This window comes from Brassica rapa, chromosome A08 (assembly GCF_000309985.2).
Source record: "Brassica rapa cultivar Chiifu-401-42 chromosome A08, CAAS_Brap_v3.01, whole genome shotgun sequence".
Lineage (NCBI taxonomy): Eukaryota > Viridiplantae > Streptophyta > Magnoliopsida > Brassicales > Brassicaceae > Brassica > Brassica rapa.
In genome coordinates, this window is record NC_024802.2 from 3,136,976 (window position 1) to 3,152,276 (window position 15,301).

At 39.1% G+C, this 15,301-nt stretch overlaps 1 protein-coding gene across 1 annotated transcript; it reads left to right on the top strand.

Annotated features, from left to right (window-relative positions):
- Nucleotides 1-276: 276 nt before the first annotated feature.
- Nucleotides 277-2,353, top strand: LOC103832990 (putative DNA-binding protein At1g48610). The gene is made up of 5 exons (XM_009109096.3): nt 277-456; nt 581-792; nt 979-1,429; nt 1,679-1,747; nt 1,975-2,353. The coding sequence occupies exons 3-5, from the start codon at nt 986-988 to the stop codon at nt 2,059-2,061; spliced, it is 600 nt and encodes a 199-aa protein (XP_009107344.1). The 5' UTR covers nt 277-456; nt 581-792; nt 979-985; the 3' UTR covers nt 2,062-2,353.
- Nucleotides 2,354-15,301: the final 12,948 nt, after the last annotated feature.

Sequence of the window (15,301 nt, forward strand, 5' to 3'; positions counted from 1 at the left end):
AGACAATGAAAAGAAGAAGAAGAGGAAAAAAAAATAGAAATAATTGCATCAATTGTTTTAAAGAGTATTTACGCAAATAAGATAAAAAAATTTGAATATTATGGTTAACTTTTTCTGTTAGATAAGTGAATTATAATTTGTTTGTTTTTCATAAATTCAATTTTCAATTTATATCTAACAATATTTATTTATTAATCTATTGCAAAAATTAGGTAGGAAGTAGACCGGTATTTCATCACCCACTTTATAACCATTAACAACCATTTATTTCCTCCAAAACAATTTGAATTTGAAAAAAAAGTTGGATCAATTTCAATTGTTGTTTTGTTACTTTCTAGAAAAAGTTAAAAAGAATAGGCAAAACTATGTATTTATAGTACATAGTATTAGCATAGCATCATAAGCATTTTTGTCAATAAAGCATTTTAAAATATCACAAAACCGAAAATTATAAAGGTAAATTAAAAGATCTTTATCATTTTGGTGACTAGTTTGTAAGATTTTCTTTTTGTAAGAATTTGTGTGACCAAAACTTGTTTTCCCTTCGAAATCTGAAAATTAATCTGATTGTTATTGAAAGAGCAACAAGATTTGTCGATATCATAAAAGAGCGTCTCGAGGTGGACCCGTATCGGTAAGCACAGCTGATTCTGAACCTCTCGGTCTGTCGTTTTGCTCTCTCCAAGCTCCAGCCATGGTGACTCTCTTCTAACCTCTCTCATCTTTCTTCTCCGCCAAGTTTCTTCAGTGCTCTCTTTCGTGAAACCTCTCATCCTAAGCTGAACTCACAAGGTACGATGTGCATTGCGAACCCTAGCTAGCTCTCTGAAAATGAATCTCTTTATCCCAACGTTCTTGGTTTGCAACATTTCGAAACATCTTCAAGTTTGCATTGTTTATTAGTTTATACTCTCCTTCGAAGTCCGTTATCTTGTGTTTCGATTCCGTTAACCGCCGTTTTCATGAATTGGATCTAAGGTTTCTCATGGCGAAAACTTCTCCCTCGGCTCACGGAACTGGTCTCGAACCTCCAAGATCCGATACACTCGGAGATGCGTCTGACAGCAAACTTCCTTCTGACCTCACCGGCGTCTCGGCGGCGGCGACTGGCTCTCAGAAACGCGGCCGTGGTCGTCCGCCAAAACCCAAATCCTCCGACTCCCAGCTAAACGGTGCCGTTCCAGATAGAAAACCAAGCGGTCGGCCGAGAAGAAACAGAGCTCCGACGGAAGCTGTTCCGACGTCGGTTGTGAAGAGAGGCCGTGGTAGGCCAAAGAGGTCGAACACTCTGTCTGGGACGGAGACTGTGGTTGATGGATCTAGAAAGCGTGGGAGGCCAAAGAAAGATGACGTGGCGGCTCCAGCTAAGAAACGTGGACGGAAACCTAAAAGTGAAGTTGCTAAAAGGAGCGTGGGAAGGCCGAAGAAGGTAACTTCCTTCTCTTACTAATATGTTTATAATTGTGTGTGTAATAACTTTGCAAAAAGATGCATGTTTGGTCTGTGTGTCTTATCTGAATTTTGTTGAAATAATGTGGAAATTTAATTGGTTGGTCTATTTGGTAAGTCGTTATTATCTCATATGATCCAGTATCTACAAGTATCTAGTTCATGTAACACATAACATAACCATTGCTATCTTTACTTATGTGAATAAAACTGTTTTGCTCGCATGAAGGCAACAGAAGGTGGTACCGGACAGGGAGCTGCAGACCCGAAAGAGATCAAGAAGAAATCTGCACTCTTAGTAAGTCAACACTCACTTGTATAGTGATATTAGTTTACATCAATTTGGTTTAGACATTATGTTGTGTGGGATCATGTAGATTATGTAGTTTCGCTTAATTGAATGATTAGTTGCAAACTTGCAAAGATGGGGTTTGGGTTTTCATTAGTTGATTAGGCGATTTGTACAAGAGAAAGATGCAGATAGTCAATCTCACTATAATTTTCTGATGAAAACATTTGTTGCAGCAAAAGAAAGTGAAGCAAGCTGCAGAGAAGTTGAAGATAGCAGTTTCAGCAATCGAGGAGGTCCAAGAGCTAGCGGCAGGAATGTAGAAGCTTTGATTTGACATTTTCCTCAAAACGGATGATTGAGAATAATCTTTATGCTATTTTTAAGGGAAAACTGGGAAGACATTCATTGGAGAATTTAAGACTGATTATTTGATTTTCATTTAGGTTTGTTTGTACGTTCGTAGGGATGGTACCTGAAGAGAAAACAGTTGGCAGGTGCTACTGGTTCGTAAGCTTTTATGACGATATCTTGTGTTGTTCTGAGATGGGAGAAAACCACACTTCTGCGTTTCTTTGTTATGAATCGAATTTCTTTGTTGTCAAGATTATATTATTAGTGTATCGATATTGCTGATTATTCTAGAATAGTTTTTATTTTGGCTCATAGTCCATCAACAATCATATGAAACATAGTTAAAGCTATAGATTGTTCTGCATTCTCATGATCTAAAGTCTAAACTAGGCATGGACATTAGAATGTCAACTTAAAGTCGGATATTTCATATCTAGGGAAACTAGTACCAATCAGATAAATTAGCATTTCAGGTCGAATTCGGTTCAATACAGTTAAGGTTCTGGTTAGTTACATCCCCAAGAACCAAAAACTAGATCCAGTTCGAATCCACTTGAAAAAAAATCTGAATGTATTTGAAAATAACCGAATTTGAATTATCTATTAAAGAACCTGTATATTCAAATTTACAACTATAATATAGAGTATTTGAATTATTTTAGATTTTAATATAACTAATATTTTTAGATATTATTTGTATTTCCGATATTTTTGGAAATCCATAATATTTTGGTTCAGGTTTATTTGGTAATTTAAAATTCGGATCGATCTGGTTCAAAACTTTAGATCCATGTCTTTTGTCAGAGTTAATCTAAACATACAGCCGGATTTGAGGGTAAGCCATTAAAAGCCCATGCTTCCAAAGGATTATCTAATAAATTATTTTGGTCACATAATTTAAAAAAGTGTATTTAGTCTAGTGTTGAATATTATGAAGAGAGTCCCAAATCAAACATCCAAATTCGATTCTTCACAGCTTCAAATGACATCAAAAGAGTTATCCGGATAGGTTTTTGTGGTGCAATCCGCGACTTCAAACTCATGATCTAAAGTAGGCATGGACATTAGGGTATCAAATTCGATTCATGTATTTTATATCTAGGGAAATGGGTACAAATAGGATAATTTAGAATTTTGGGCTGGATAAAGTTCGGTACAAATTAAGTTTAGGTTAGTTACATCTAAGAGAACCGAAAAATTAGACCCAATTCGAATCGGCTTGTTTTTTTTTGACGTCGAAAAGCTATTCTATTACTCAAGCTAGAGGTGGCCTGCGTAACCAGACCGGAATAGAACAATCAATAAAAAGTAACTCTCTATGGAAGGATCTTGCAGTTTTAGCTAAAAAATCTAAAATCTGATTGCGCACTCTTGATACATGAGTGATGCTGAAGTCCGGGAAGCATATTTGAAGCGTCTCTATCTTCTCCAATTCCGTCGCAAAGCTTGGCCAAGCATGAGGTTTTTTTATCATTGCGATCAGGTCCTTACAGTCTGTCACAAAGTTCTGAAATGTCGAGTGTTGAAGTATATTCTCCATTGCCCATCGCATTGCATCTAGTTCCGAATGCAGGGCTGATTCGCGTCGAGTGATATTTCTGGTTCCCATAAGCTGTCTGTTCCCCCCACTGCCCATCCAAACTCATCCACATCCACTAAAGTGAGCAGCAGATGTCCAAGATGCATATTCGAATCGACTTGTTAAAATATGAATACATCCTAAAATAACTGAGTTTATTCAAAATATCTAGTTATGATCAATACAATTCTAATTCTAAGACAAATTAACAAGTCTAAATATTTTTAGATATATATTATATTTAGTATAATATTGAGTATTTGAATTATTACAAGTTTTAATAAAACTAATATTTTTAGATATATATTATATTTCTTATACTTTTGGAAATTTGTCAATTCCGGTTAGGATTTGGTTCGGTACATTAAAATTCAGATCAATTCAGTTCAAAAATTTGGATCCAGATATTTTGCTCAGGCTTAATATAAACATAGAGCTGGCTTTTCAAAAGGATTATCCAATAAAGTTTTTGGTCTAATAATTAAAGAAATTGGTTAGTGCTGAATCCCCAATCCAACACTTAAGTTCCAATTTTCATGGTTGTAAATGACGCCGAAAGAGTAATCCAGAATGTTTTTGTGGTGCAATCCGCGACTTCAAACTTGACAGAGAATTTGAGTCCAATAGCATGCTCCAAGGTGAAAGAGATCATGTCCTTGAAATTTTCCAAGCTGACCTTTTGCCAAATCCAGGAAATTTGCCATCACATCGATATAAAGTTTTGTACAACCAAAATTTTGACAAAATGACAAAACTAAATAACTAAAAAATATAATTAAAAAAAAATGAAAGAACAACAACGGATATCAACAATACAATGAAGAAACCCATGATACAACCACACATCGTCTATTTTGCATCACTCAAAAAAGAAGCTAATGAATCTTTATTGAACCGTATTCTCAAGACAACAAAAACAAAAACAGAGAGGAAAAAAGAAAGATGGAAATGTAGATGTTGGGTTTTCTACTTTTTATTTTAGAATGAGAGAATAGATAAATTTGTAGTCCAACATAAATGGAGTTTATTTTCTAAACTAAATTTGAACATTTAGGAGACAAAAGGAATTACAGAAAATCTCATCAACTCGTGTATTGATTAGGACACATTAATGTTTTGACAAAATTAAATTTGGCACTGATCAGAAATGAAGACAAAACTGAAAGCAGAAAGACATGTTGTAGGCTGATACCCATTACTCGAACCCACACAAAACCGAACCTAAGCCCAAACCCATATTGGCTCGTACATAGTTTAGTTTGAGTCAGTCATCTCTACAATTGTTCCAAGGTATTAATTCTATTTTTGAAAATTGTAATTCCACCATCTTGATAGAGTAATGATAATGGAACTTCGTATATCTCACTCAATCACTAGAAGAACAAGTACTAAGTACAGAATCGCTTATGGATTACAGCTACTGAGAAACGATGGCCTAACCCAGACGTTACCTACTCAAGTCGCTAGACTCAACTACAATCCAAAAGGTGACTTTGATTGACTTTGATTGACCAGACAAACAGTTATCCAGAGAGAGAGAGAGAAAGCTTTTCTCTCTAGTGTCTCTCCCTTCACCTCTCTGAAACCCTAGATTCGCCGTCATCCTGCTCTTGCTTCCGGTGACCGGAAGCTCTCCAGCTCCGGTCGCCACCCCTGGTCACTCCATTCTCTAGCCTCCTTCCTTAGCCTTCTCTTCTCATCCTCCTCCTCTTTGCGTGGTATTTCTGGATTTTCCCCAGTTTCTCAGGTGAATCTAACCGGAGTGCTGTATGTGTATATGGCCTCTCTGGAGTACCAGCGAGGAGTAGGTCTGTAGAGGAGCTTAAGGAGCCTTCGAAATCGGTCGCAGCTTTTCAATCGGAGCAGATCTGGGTCAGATCTGATCTTGCCACAGCCGGAAAGGATGGTGAAGCGTCGCTGCCTCCTCCTCCCGTCATCGGCGCCGGCTTGTACCTGAACGATTGGCTGATTCTATTTTTCAAGGTCTCGTCTGAGCTTCTACCCTCCGTTTGGAGAATCGACGGTGCTAGGCTCACCGTCGTTGAGGACCTCTGTTTCTAGATCCAATCGACGACTTCCATGGTCTGCAATGAAGTTAGCTTGGAGCTTTCCCTTCTCGCTGTCTGTCACCGCTCCCTTGGGTTTTGAGGACGATCCCGTGACGGTGCTATCAGCTACAAGGCGAGTCTCCCTTCCTGTTGCAGCTCATGATTTGAGGAGAGCTCTGTTCTCTCCTCCGGTGCTTCACTTCTCTTCTCTTCACCGGCGCAACCTCAGTGTGATTCTCCGATGTCTCAGCCGCATTTTAACGTCGCGTGGCCGGTTGGGGAGCCAGGAGCCAAATTTACCGCCTGCGCTTGACAGGTCTGTTCTTCATGTCAGGCAGAGTATTGTTGGGTCCACTATGGGGTTTTGTTGCCGAGAAAGCTTTGGGTTTGGTTCTGCTCAACGTCCTCCTCCTCTGGTGTCCCGGAGCCGTTGCCAGTCGCCTCCGTTGAAGCCGCTAGGAGCCACCCTCGGGTGAGTGTTCGGGTGTTCCTCTCTTTGCTTTGCTAATGTTCTTCATGGTTCTGCCATGATACAAGTAGCGTCCCTTGAGTTGAGAGTTTATTTGTTGTCGGTTTGTTCTAATCTCTATTAGCTCCATGAACACCACTTATGGTTGATCTTGTTCTAATTCATGTGTTTCTTAGAGGTTTTTTAAACTTTTTGCAGCCTCTATGAAACAGAATTGCTGTCAAGCATATTCAGGTTCACCTATGTTGTAACCAAACTTTCATTCTTGAATGATATTTACCATTTAGCAAAAAAAACTACAATCCAAAAGCTAACTGACTCTAACAGCCTCCTCTCTGTATTTATATCTGTAAAAAATAACAAAAGATATTTGTATAAACAACTTCTCTTCTCTTCTTTATTAAAATCCTTCCACGTCATCTATTACTGCTTTGTTACTCTTCTCTTCTTTATTAAACTCCTTCCACGTCATCTGTTACTGCTTTGTTACTCTTCTTCTTCTTCTCCATGAACACCACTTATGGTTGATCTGGTTCTAATTCATGTGTTTCTTAGAGGTTTTTTTAAACTTTTTGCAGCCTCTATGAAACAGAATTGCTGTCAAGCATATTCAGGTTCACCTATGTTGTAACCAAACTTTCATTCTTGAATGATATTTACCATTTAGCAAAAAAAAACTACAATCCAAAAGCTAACTGACTCTAACAGCCTCCTCTCTGTATTTATATCTGTAAAAAATAACAAAAGATATTTGTATAAACAACTTCTCTTCTCTTCTTTATTAAAATCCTTCCACGTCATCTATTACTGCTTTGTTACTCTTCTCTTCTTTATTAAACTCCTTCCACGTCATCTGTTACTGCTTTGTTACTCTTCTTCTTCTTCCCATAATAGCACTGCTGTAGCTTATCAATACCCTCCCCCCCCCCCCTTTATCATTAAGCTTGCCCTCAAGCTTAAAATGTGGAAACTGGTTACGAAACTGATGAAAAGGAATCCATGTATTCTCAGATGAAGGTACGCCAGCCCATTTAATCGACAACTCCAATGAACCAACAGGTGAATAACGAGTATCCTCCACACTCTGAGGCTCAATGATCACATCTTGTAAATCCGCACACGTGGGAGGCAATGGCAACACCTGCATTTAATCTCCAATCACCTTTTTCAGCTGTGAAACATGAAACACAGGATGAATTTTTGCAAACTCTGGTAATTGTAAGCGGTAAGCTGCCTTGCCAACTCTCTCCAAGATTGTATAAGGACCAAAATACTTTGCTGATAGTTTCTGACACAATCGATGCACCACCGATTGTTGTCGATACGGACGTAACTTCAGATACACCTTATCACCCACCACAAACTCTACATCCCTCATGTTTTTATCGGCATTATTCTTCATCAGTTGTTGAGCATGAATCAGGTGTTTCTTCACATCAATCAACACCGCGTCTCTCTCCTTTAGTAAACCTTCAAGCTCAACATTCGTTGTAGAACCGTGTCCATAACGCAATAAAGAAGGCGGTTCTCTTCCATAAACAACCTTGAATGGTGATGTCTTCAAAGCAGTGTGATAGGATGTATTATACCAAAGCTCCGCCCATCCTAAAAACTTGAACCACGTTCTTGGGTGACTAGAGGCAAAACATCTCAGATATGTTTCTAGTGTGCGGTTCAAAACCTCTGTTTGTCCATCTGTTTGTGGGTGGAAGGCTGTACTGTACTTCAGTTTAGTACCTGCCAACCAAAACAACTCCCTCCAAAAATTGTTGAGAAACACTTTGTGTCTGTCAGAAACAATAGAACCCGGAAATCCATGTAGTTTAACAATATCAGCGATGAATTTCCTTGCAACGTCAGAGGCATGAAACGAATGTTTCAGAGGTAAGAAATGTCCATACTTGCTCAACCGGTCCACGACAACAAATATGACATTATACCCATGAGATGTTGGTAAACCCTCCACAAAGTCCATCGAAATTCCTTCCCAAACACGATCAGGTAATGGTAATGGTTGTAACAGACCTGCTGGAGCTAGTGTTGAATATTTATGTGTCTGACAGATTTGGCATTCAGCAACATACTTCTGCACTGTCTTCAGCATCCCAGTCCAATAGAAACTTTGTTGAATTCTCTTTAATGTCTTTAAAACCCCTGAATGTCCACCCATTAACCCATCATGAGACTCGGAAAGGATCAAAGGAATGAATCCAGACGTTGGAGAAATCACCAATCTACCTTTATACCACAAGGTTCCATCACGCACTGCAAACCCTGGTCTCTCTACTTCCCCTGTCTGAACTCGCTTCAACAGCTTTTGAATCTCTTCACTCTCCTGCACTTCTGTTAATAAATCTTGTACCTGTAAGTTCTGAGAGATTGTATAAGAATATAGAGTCATAGAATCCATTGCTTGTTCACAAGGGCCCATTCGAGATAAGCCATCAGCTACAACGTTCTCAGCGCCTGGTTTATAAACAATACTGAAATCATACCCCAACAACTTCACTAGCCACTTCTGATAATTCATGCTAACCTCTCGTTGCTCAAGAAGAAATTTGAGACTTGTCTGATCAGTATGAACCACAAATCTGCGCCCCATTAGATAATGCTTCCATTTTCTTATAGCGAATACTACTGCCATCAATTCCCGTTCATATATCGGCTTCAGTTGTTCTCTCGGAGTAAGACTATGACTGAAGTATGCGATGAGATTCTTATCCTGAATCAGTACAGCCCCAAGACCAAACCCTGAAGCATCACTCTCCACTATAAATGTCTTTGTGAAATCCGGTAAAGAGAGAACTAGAGCTGAAAGCATAGCTTGTTTGAGTATATCAAACATTTGTTGCGCAACTGTTGACCAGATAAACATTTTCTTCTTCAGCAAATCTGTCAATGGTCTTGATAATGTTCCATATCCTTTGACAAAACGCCTATGGTATACCGTTAAACCCAAGAACCCTCACAATTGTTTCACATTCTTGGGTGATGACCACGTCTTCATTGCCAAAGTCTTTGCTTCCTCAGTTGCTACTTCATTAGCTGAAATCACAAGTCCCAAGTATTCGACTTGTGATTGACCAAATAAGCACTTTTTGCGGTTAGCAAACAACTGCACCTTTTGTAATATCTGTAATACTGTTCGCAAGTAAGCTTCATGTTCTTCTACTGACGAACTGTATACAAGTATATCATCAAAGAATACTAACACTGATTTGCCCAACAACGGTCGAAATAACTCATTCATGAGACTCTGAAAAGTTGCTGGAGCGTTTGTCAAGCCGAAGGGCATCACCAGAAATTCATAGTGCCCATCGTGTGTCTTAAATGCAGTTTTCTCAATGTCTTCTGGTTGCATTCGGATTTAATGATATCCAGAGGTAAGATCAAGTTTCAAAAGGACCTTTGCTCCACTCAATTCATCTAGCAACTAATCAATCATTGGTATGAGAAACTTGTCTGCCACTGTTGTTGGACCCATATTTTGTCACTAAATCTCTCCCACTATTCTTGGTGTGGATTTTATCAAAGATTGAGTCAAAGATGTTTAGTTATAAGTCCCCTAAAATATCTGCCCGTAACAAACATAAGAGGAAGTCAAATCAAGGATAGTGGGGCACGTGCAACAACTTGAAAGTCATATAAAAGGACAAAGCCTTTACTCTTAGAAGGAGGTCCCTTCCTCTAAAAACAAAAGAAGAGCTTACGAGCTCAACAGAGGAAATCAGATTCTTCTAACTAGGAAAATAACTGAGACGACACATCAATTACAGCCATGTATTTGATCATACCAAAGCCCTTCCTCTCCCAAAGACACGTTAATAAGAAGAGGAGTTACAGAGACGTAACTGGTAGAGACATAACCTGTACATCACGATAATGCGCATCATGTTGAAGGACGAGAGTTCTTCGTACGACGTTAGACCTAACAAGATCGCATGTAGGCGTCCCGAACTCCTAAGAGCTCATCGTCTATTCGTAGATGATTCGAGACCCGTGAAGACAACGTTCCACACAAGAGAGCTAAACCGACGACTAGCTCGATATGACGAAATCGATATCATGCTGAAGGCCGACTAAGCCCGACGTATTGATTGAGACAACGAAACCATCTCATGCTCGAGATAGACAAACCCGACATCTCTTTTCGAGATGATGTCCAATCGAACTACGTTATGACTTGATCCCTCGTCGACGGTGCGTAGGCAGCTCGTTCTCGAGTTCAGTCACGATCATTCTTTCTCTTGATTTCTCTATGATATTCGACCTATGAATATAGTCCATTTTCGATGACTCAAACCTGATTATATCGTTGTGTTATGAGGATATCGTTGCCCACGTTATTTCTTCCCCAGATTGAACTCCCGATCACTATCAAATACATAGTGTAGATTTTTGGATCTACAACTGTCACTTGATTCAAAGCCCTATAATCCACACAGAAACGCCATGACTTGTCTTTCTTCTTGACTAAGAGCATGGGGTTAAAAAAGGGACTACAACTCGGCTGAATGATTTTCTTCTTCAATATGTCATTCACCATTACTGTCATAGCCTCTTTATGCACCTGTGGATATATGTAGGATCTTACACTGATTGGAGAAGTGCCCTGCTTCAGCACGATGGTATGTTCTCTGCCTCTAACAGGAGGTAATCCTGTTATATTGGCGAAAACCATTCCAAATTCCTCCAATAATTTTTGAATTCTCAACGGTGTGCTTGTTACTGATTTCTCTTCTTGCATTGATTGACACAACCAGTATTCCATAGCACTTGTTGACTGAATTGTTTCAGCTGACGCGGATTGCAGCGTCTGGATTTTTTGGTGTAAATCTCGTTCACCAAACAACGTTGCTCTCCTACCATTATACATAAATCTCAGCTCATGTAACTCCCAATCTACTTCACATTTCCCAAGGTTCGCAACCATTGCACTCCGAGTACCAAATCAACCTTTCCCAGCTCCAAAGAAATGTAATCTATCTCAAACGTCAATCCTTGTAACTTAATAGGAACATGTCTACAAATGCCCGAACCTTTGACTGTAATTCCTGTTCCCAGCAATATTTGTAGATCTTGAAGTTGCTCTCACTCCAAGTGATCTCTTTGAACCAGCTGTGGCGACACAAAATTGTGGGTTGCTCCATTGTCAATCAACACCACGAATTCTGTTTTACCAACTCTTCCTTTTAGCTTATGTGTTGTCGGAGATTCAATACCCAAGAATGAGTAAAATGAAAGTTCCATCAGTTGTGTTACTAATTCTCCTTGATCCTTCAACTCTTCCTCCCACATATCTTCATTCACCTCAACCTCAAACCCTTCAATCAACATTAGTACTTGAAGCTCTGGTTTGCCACAGAGATGTCCTCTGAACCACTTTTCTCTACACTTGAAGCATAACTTCAATCTTTTTTAATTCCGCTAACTCTGCTGGTGATAGGTGTTGACGAGGTTTCTCATTCTTTTCAGCTTCTCCTCCTTTTGTTCTATCACCCACTTCTGTAACTGGTCTCACAAAAGCATTATGCTTCTTCTGGTATCTCGTTCCTCCCGTTCTTGTGTCTGTATGCTTGTTTACAACTCTCTCCCCAAGCATCTAGCATAACACACTCGACTCTATTTTGATCACAGCCGCAATATGATTTCTCAATCCCTTTGGTTCCTTAAGCCGTATTACTTCCTTCATCTCGTGCTTAAGTCATGTATAAAACTTGTTTATCAGGTTCGCTTCATCAACGCCAGTGACCTGAGTTATCAACTCTTTAAACTCACTCACATAATCGTGAATAGAACCTGTTTGTCTGAACGCACAGAGCCTACTCCCCGGTTCATCATCCATTGACAACGCAAATCTATCCAACAATCTCTTCTTAAACTGCCTCCAATCCTGAAAAGGTTCTTCCACTACTTCCCACGTATACCAGTTCAGTACAGGACCAGTCAAACTCAGTGCCACCAGCTCGAGTTTCTCATCATCTGTATATCAAGCCGTTTTGAAGTATCTCTCTGTTTAGCGAATCCATCCATAAGGCATGAATCCATCAAATACTGGTAGCTCGATCTTCTTCAACATGTCTCGATTCAAATACTCCCAACTTTCTCCGATGACCTAGCGATTCGTCTATTCGTTCCTTCGATGAGTTAGAATTGGATACCTGAATAGACGGACCTGTATGATCAGCGACGCCTTTGCCTTTCGCGAGCTCAGGGCATGTCTGTTCGGCGATCTTCTCGAGCAATTTATTCATCGATTCCATCTTTGATTCGAGTCCTCCAATGCGATCGGCGAGGTTTCCGACTCAATTCGTCAGATCTGAGCCTTAGGATGCTAATCGCTTACAACCGCTTCTTAGAACCGTCACTTGATTCGGTAATTCGTCCACCGTCTTCTCCACCGAATTGTACTGCTCATCCGCTTCCTCGTAACTCATGATTGCGGTACTACGATCGAGTCACTCACACCAATTGATAGAGTAATGATAATGGAACTTCGTATATCTCACTCAATCACCAGAAGAACAAGTACAAAGTACAGAATCGCTTATGGATTACAGCTACTGAGAAACGCTGGCTTAACCCAGACGTTACCTCCTAAAGTCGCTAGACTCAACTACAATCCAAAAGCTAACTGACTCTAACAGACTCCTCTCTGTATTTATATCTGTAAAAAACAACAAAAGATATTTGTATAAACAACTTCTCTTCTCTTCTTTATTAAACTCCTTCCACGTCATCTGTTACTGCTTTGTTACTCTTTTTCTTCTTCCTATAATAGCACTGCTGTAGCTTATCACTTGGTTAACACCAACTTTGTATTCAGATACTATGTTATCATATTAATAAAAAATTAAGTTTGTCAAAAACAAAATCCAACTTTGTTTGGAACACTCTACAATACCCATATATCCATTTTTTGTATCTCACACAACAAACAGTCATCTAAATAATTTGATGACCAATGATGGTGCATAACAAATTGCAAACAGCGAAATCGCAAGTGAAAATTACACTGTTATGTTGCTGTCAAACGTAACAACGAAAGTACAACAAAATTTATAAAGGATTACAAAATATTTAAGCATGTGTTCTTTGCGGTGTACCGGATTTTTGCAATAAAACATATTGTAGTAAATCGTAAATAAATAATTCACTGGTATTACATTGTTTTTTGGTAAAATGTTACATTTTATATTAAATTTTTAAAATTTGTGACAGAGATTACAAATAAAACTTGTAGCGGCATGGAAAATTTTAAAAACTAAACAAACAAACTATAATACGGCAAAGTACTGGCGGAACAGAGCCTACAACCAGCTAAGCAAAGAAACGGGCTTGGACCAAGAGAAACCGTAAACTTGATGATTTCTTTTTTGCGAAACTGTAAATATCATATAAATGAAAAGATTCTACAATGTAAGATCTTAAGTCTGAGTCACCTTGACAAAAAAAAAAAAAAAACAAGGTGAAACACATTTTTAAGCCCAAAATAGACTATCTCGTCCACATAGACATAAGAGATCTTAGACCATGTTTATCGCAAGTCCTTAATGGGATCCTTAGCCAAAAGAAATGAATTAATTAAATCAAAATAAAAGGAAAAGGAGATTATCGATCCTTAATGTGGGATTTTTGTGATCGGTAATAAGGGGGGTTTTAGAGGCACGTGTCAGCACAAGAGGCAAAAGTATTTTTTTTTTCTATTTTCTTTTCTGTTTTCCTTTTTTTCTCTCCTCACTTCATTCTCTCATCTCTCTTCGTTTTCTCCGTTAACGAAAAAGAAGTGGTCCGACGATAGATCGAAACCCACGACCGTGACTCCACCACCGATCTTCCGTCGTGGTTCTCGTCATTTCATCTTCTCCGTCGCCGATCGAAACAACCACCGATCGAAACCACCACCAATCGAAACCCACAACCGATCAAAACGCAACAGCAATGACGACGGCTATCGCGATCCAGACGGCGTCTCCTCCATATGGTCTCGTCATCTCCGGTAGTAGAAGGATCGAAACCCACCACCGATCGAACGTCTTCTCTTGTTTCGTCCTCCGTCTTCTCTTGTCTTCACCGCCAGAAGAAGGATCAAAATCCACCAAGGATGAAGACTGTGTCGGTCCTTACGGCGTCTCCGCTGTCTTCTCTCAGTCCCGACGAAGTCTCCTCCGTCGCTTCACGTCTTCTCCGGCAGAAGAACCCACCACGGACGACGAGTGTCTCGGTAGTCATCAAAGCGGCGATGCCGTCTTCTGTTTTGGCTCAGTAATGGTAAATGTTTATAACTTTGGCTCAGTAATTTTGGTATTAAGTTAGTTCAGATTAAAACTGGTAACATTGGAGACTAGTTAGTTTAGATTGAGATTGAAACTGGTAAATATTGAGACTAGTTCGTTTAGATTGAGATTTCAATTAGCTAGTTCTTAATCTAGCAAACTAGTAAACTAGTAAACCCACTGTCTGAAGCTGAAGAAGCTCTAAAGCAGAAGCTAATAAATCGAGTCTTTGAAGATGTTTAATTCCTCTTTGTTTCAAGTTGTTGTTATGTTATTCCTCTAGTTTTCTTGTTATGTATCATGTTTCTCTCTGTATGTTTCAAGTTGTTGTGATATGTTGTGTTTTAAAATCTCTGTTCTTCTATAAAATTGTTGTTGTGTTATAAAATTTCTCTTATGTTTCATGTTTCTGGTGTGATCTTTCATCTGCTGTGTCATTTTATTTGTGTGCAGAGAGACAAAGATGATGACAAGAGGTCACAAGACAAAGATGATCACGGGTGAGGTCGCAAGCTGGTATGTGTCACGGGTGTTGTACTTATGTTTGTATGTATGTGTCACAAGTGGTCACAAGGTTGTATGTCTTTTACTAATGTTTGTATTTATGTGACACGAGAACAAGTCACGAGATGTTGTAATCTATACTAGTCATTTGCTCTATATAAAGATCTCATTCACCATCCATTGTAATCACCAAAACTTCTTCTCACCTTTTCACCAAACTCTCTTCTTCAGAGCTTGTAAATCACCAAACGCTATCCTTCTTTTTTTTTAATCACAACTCCTACGAATTACCAAACACTCACCTTTCTCATCTCATCTTCTCATAGCTATTCT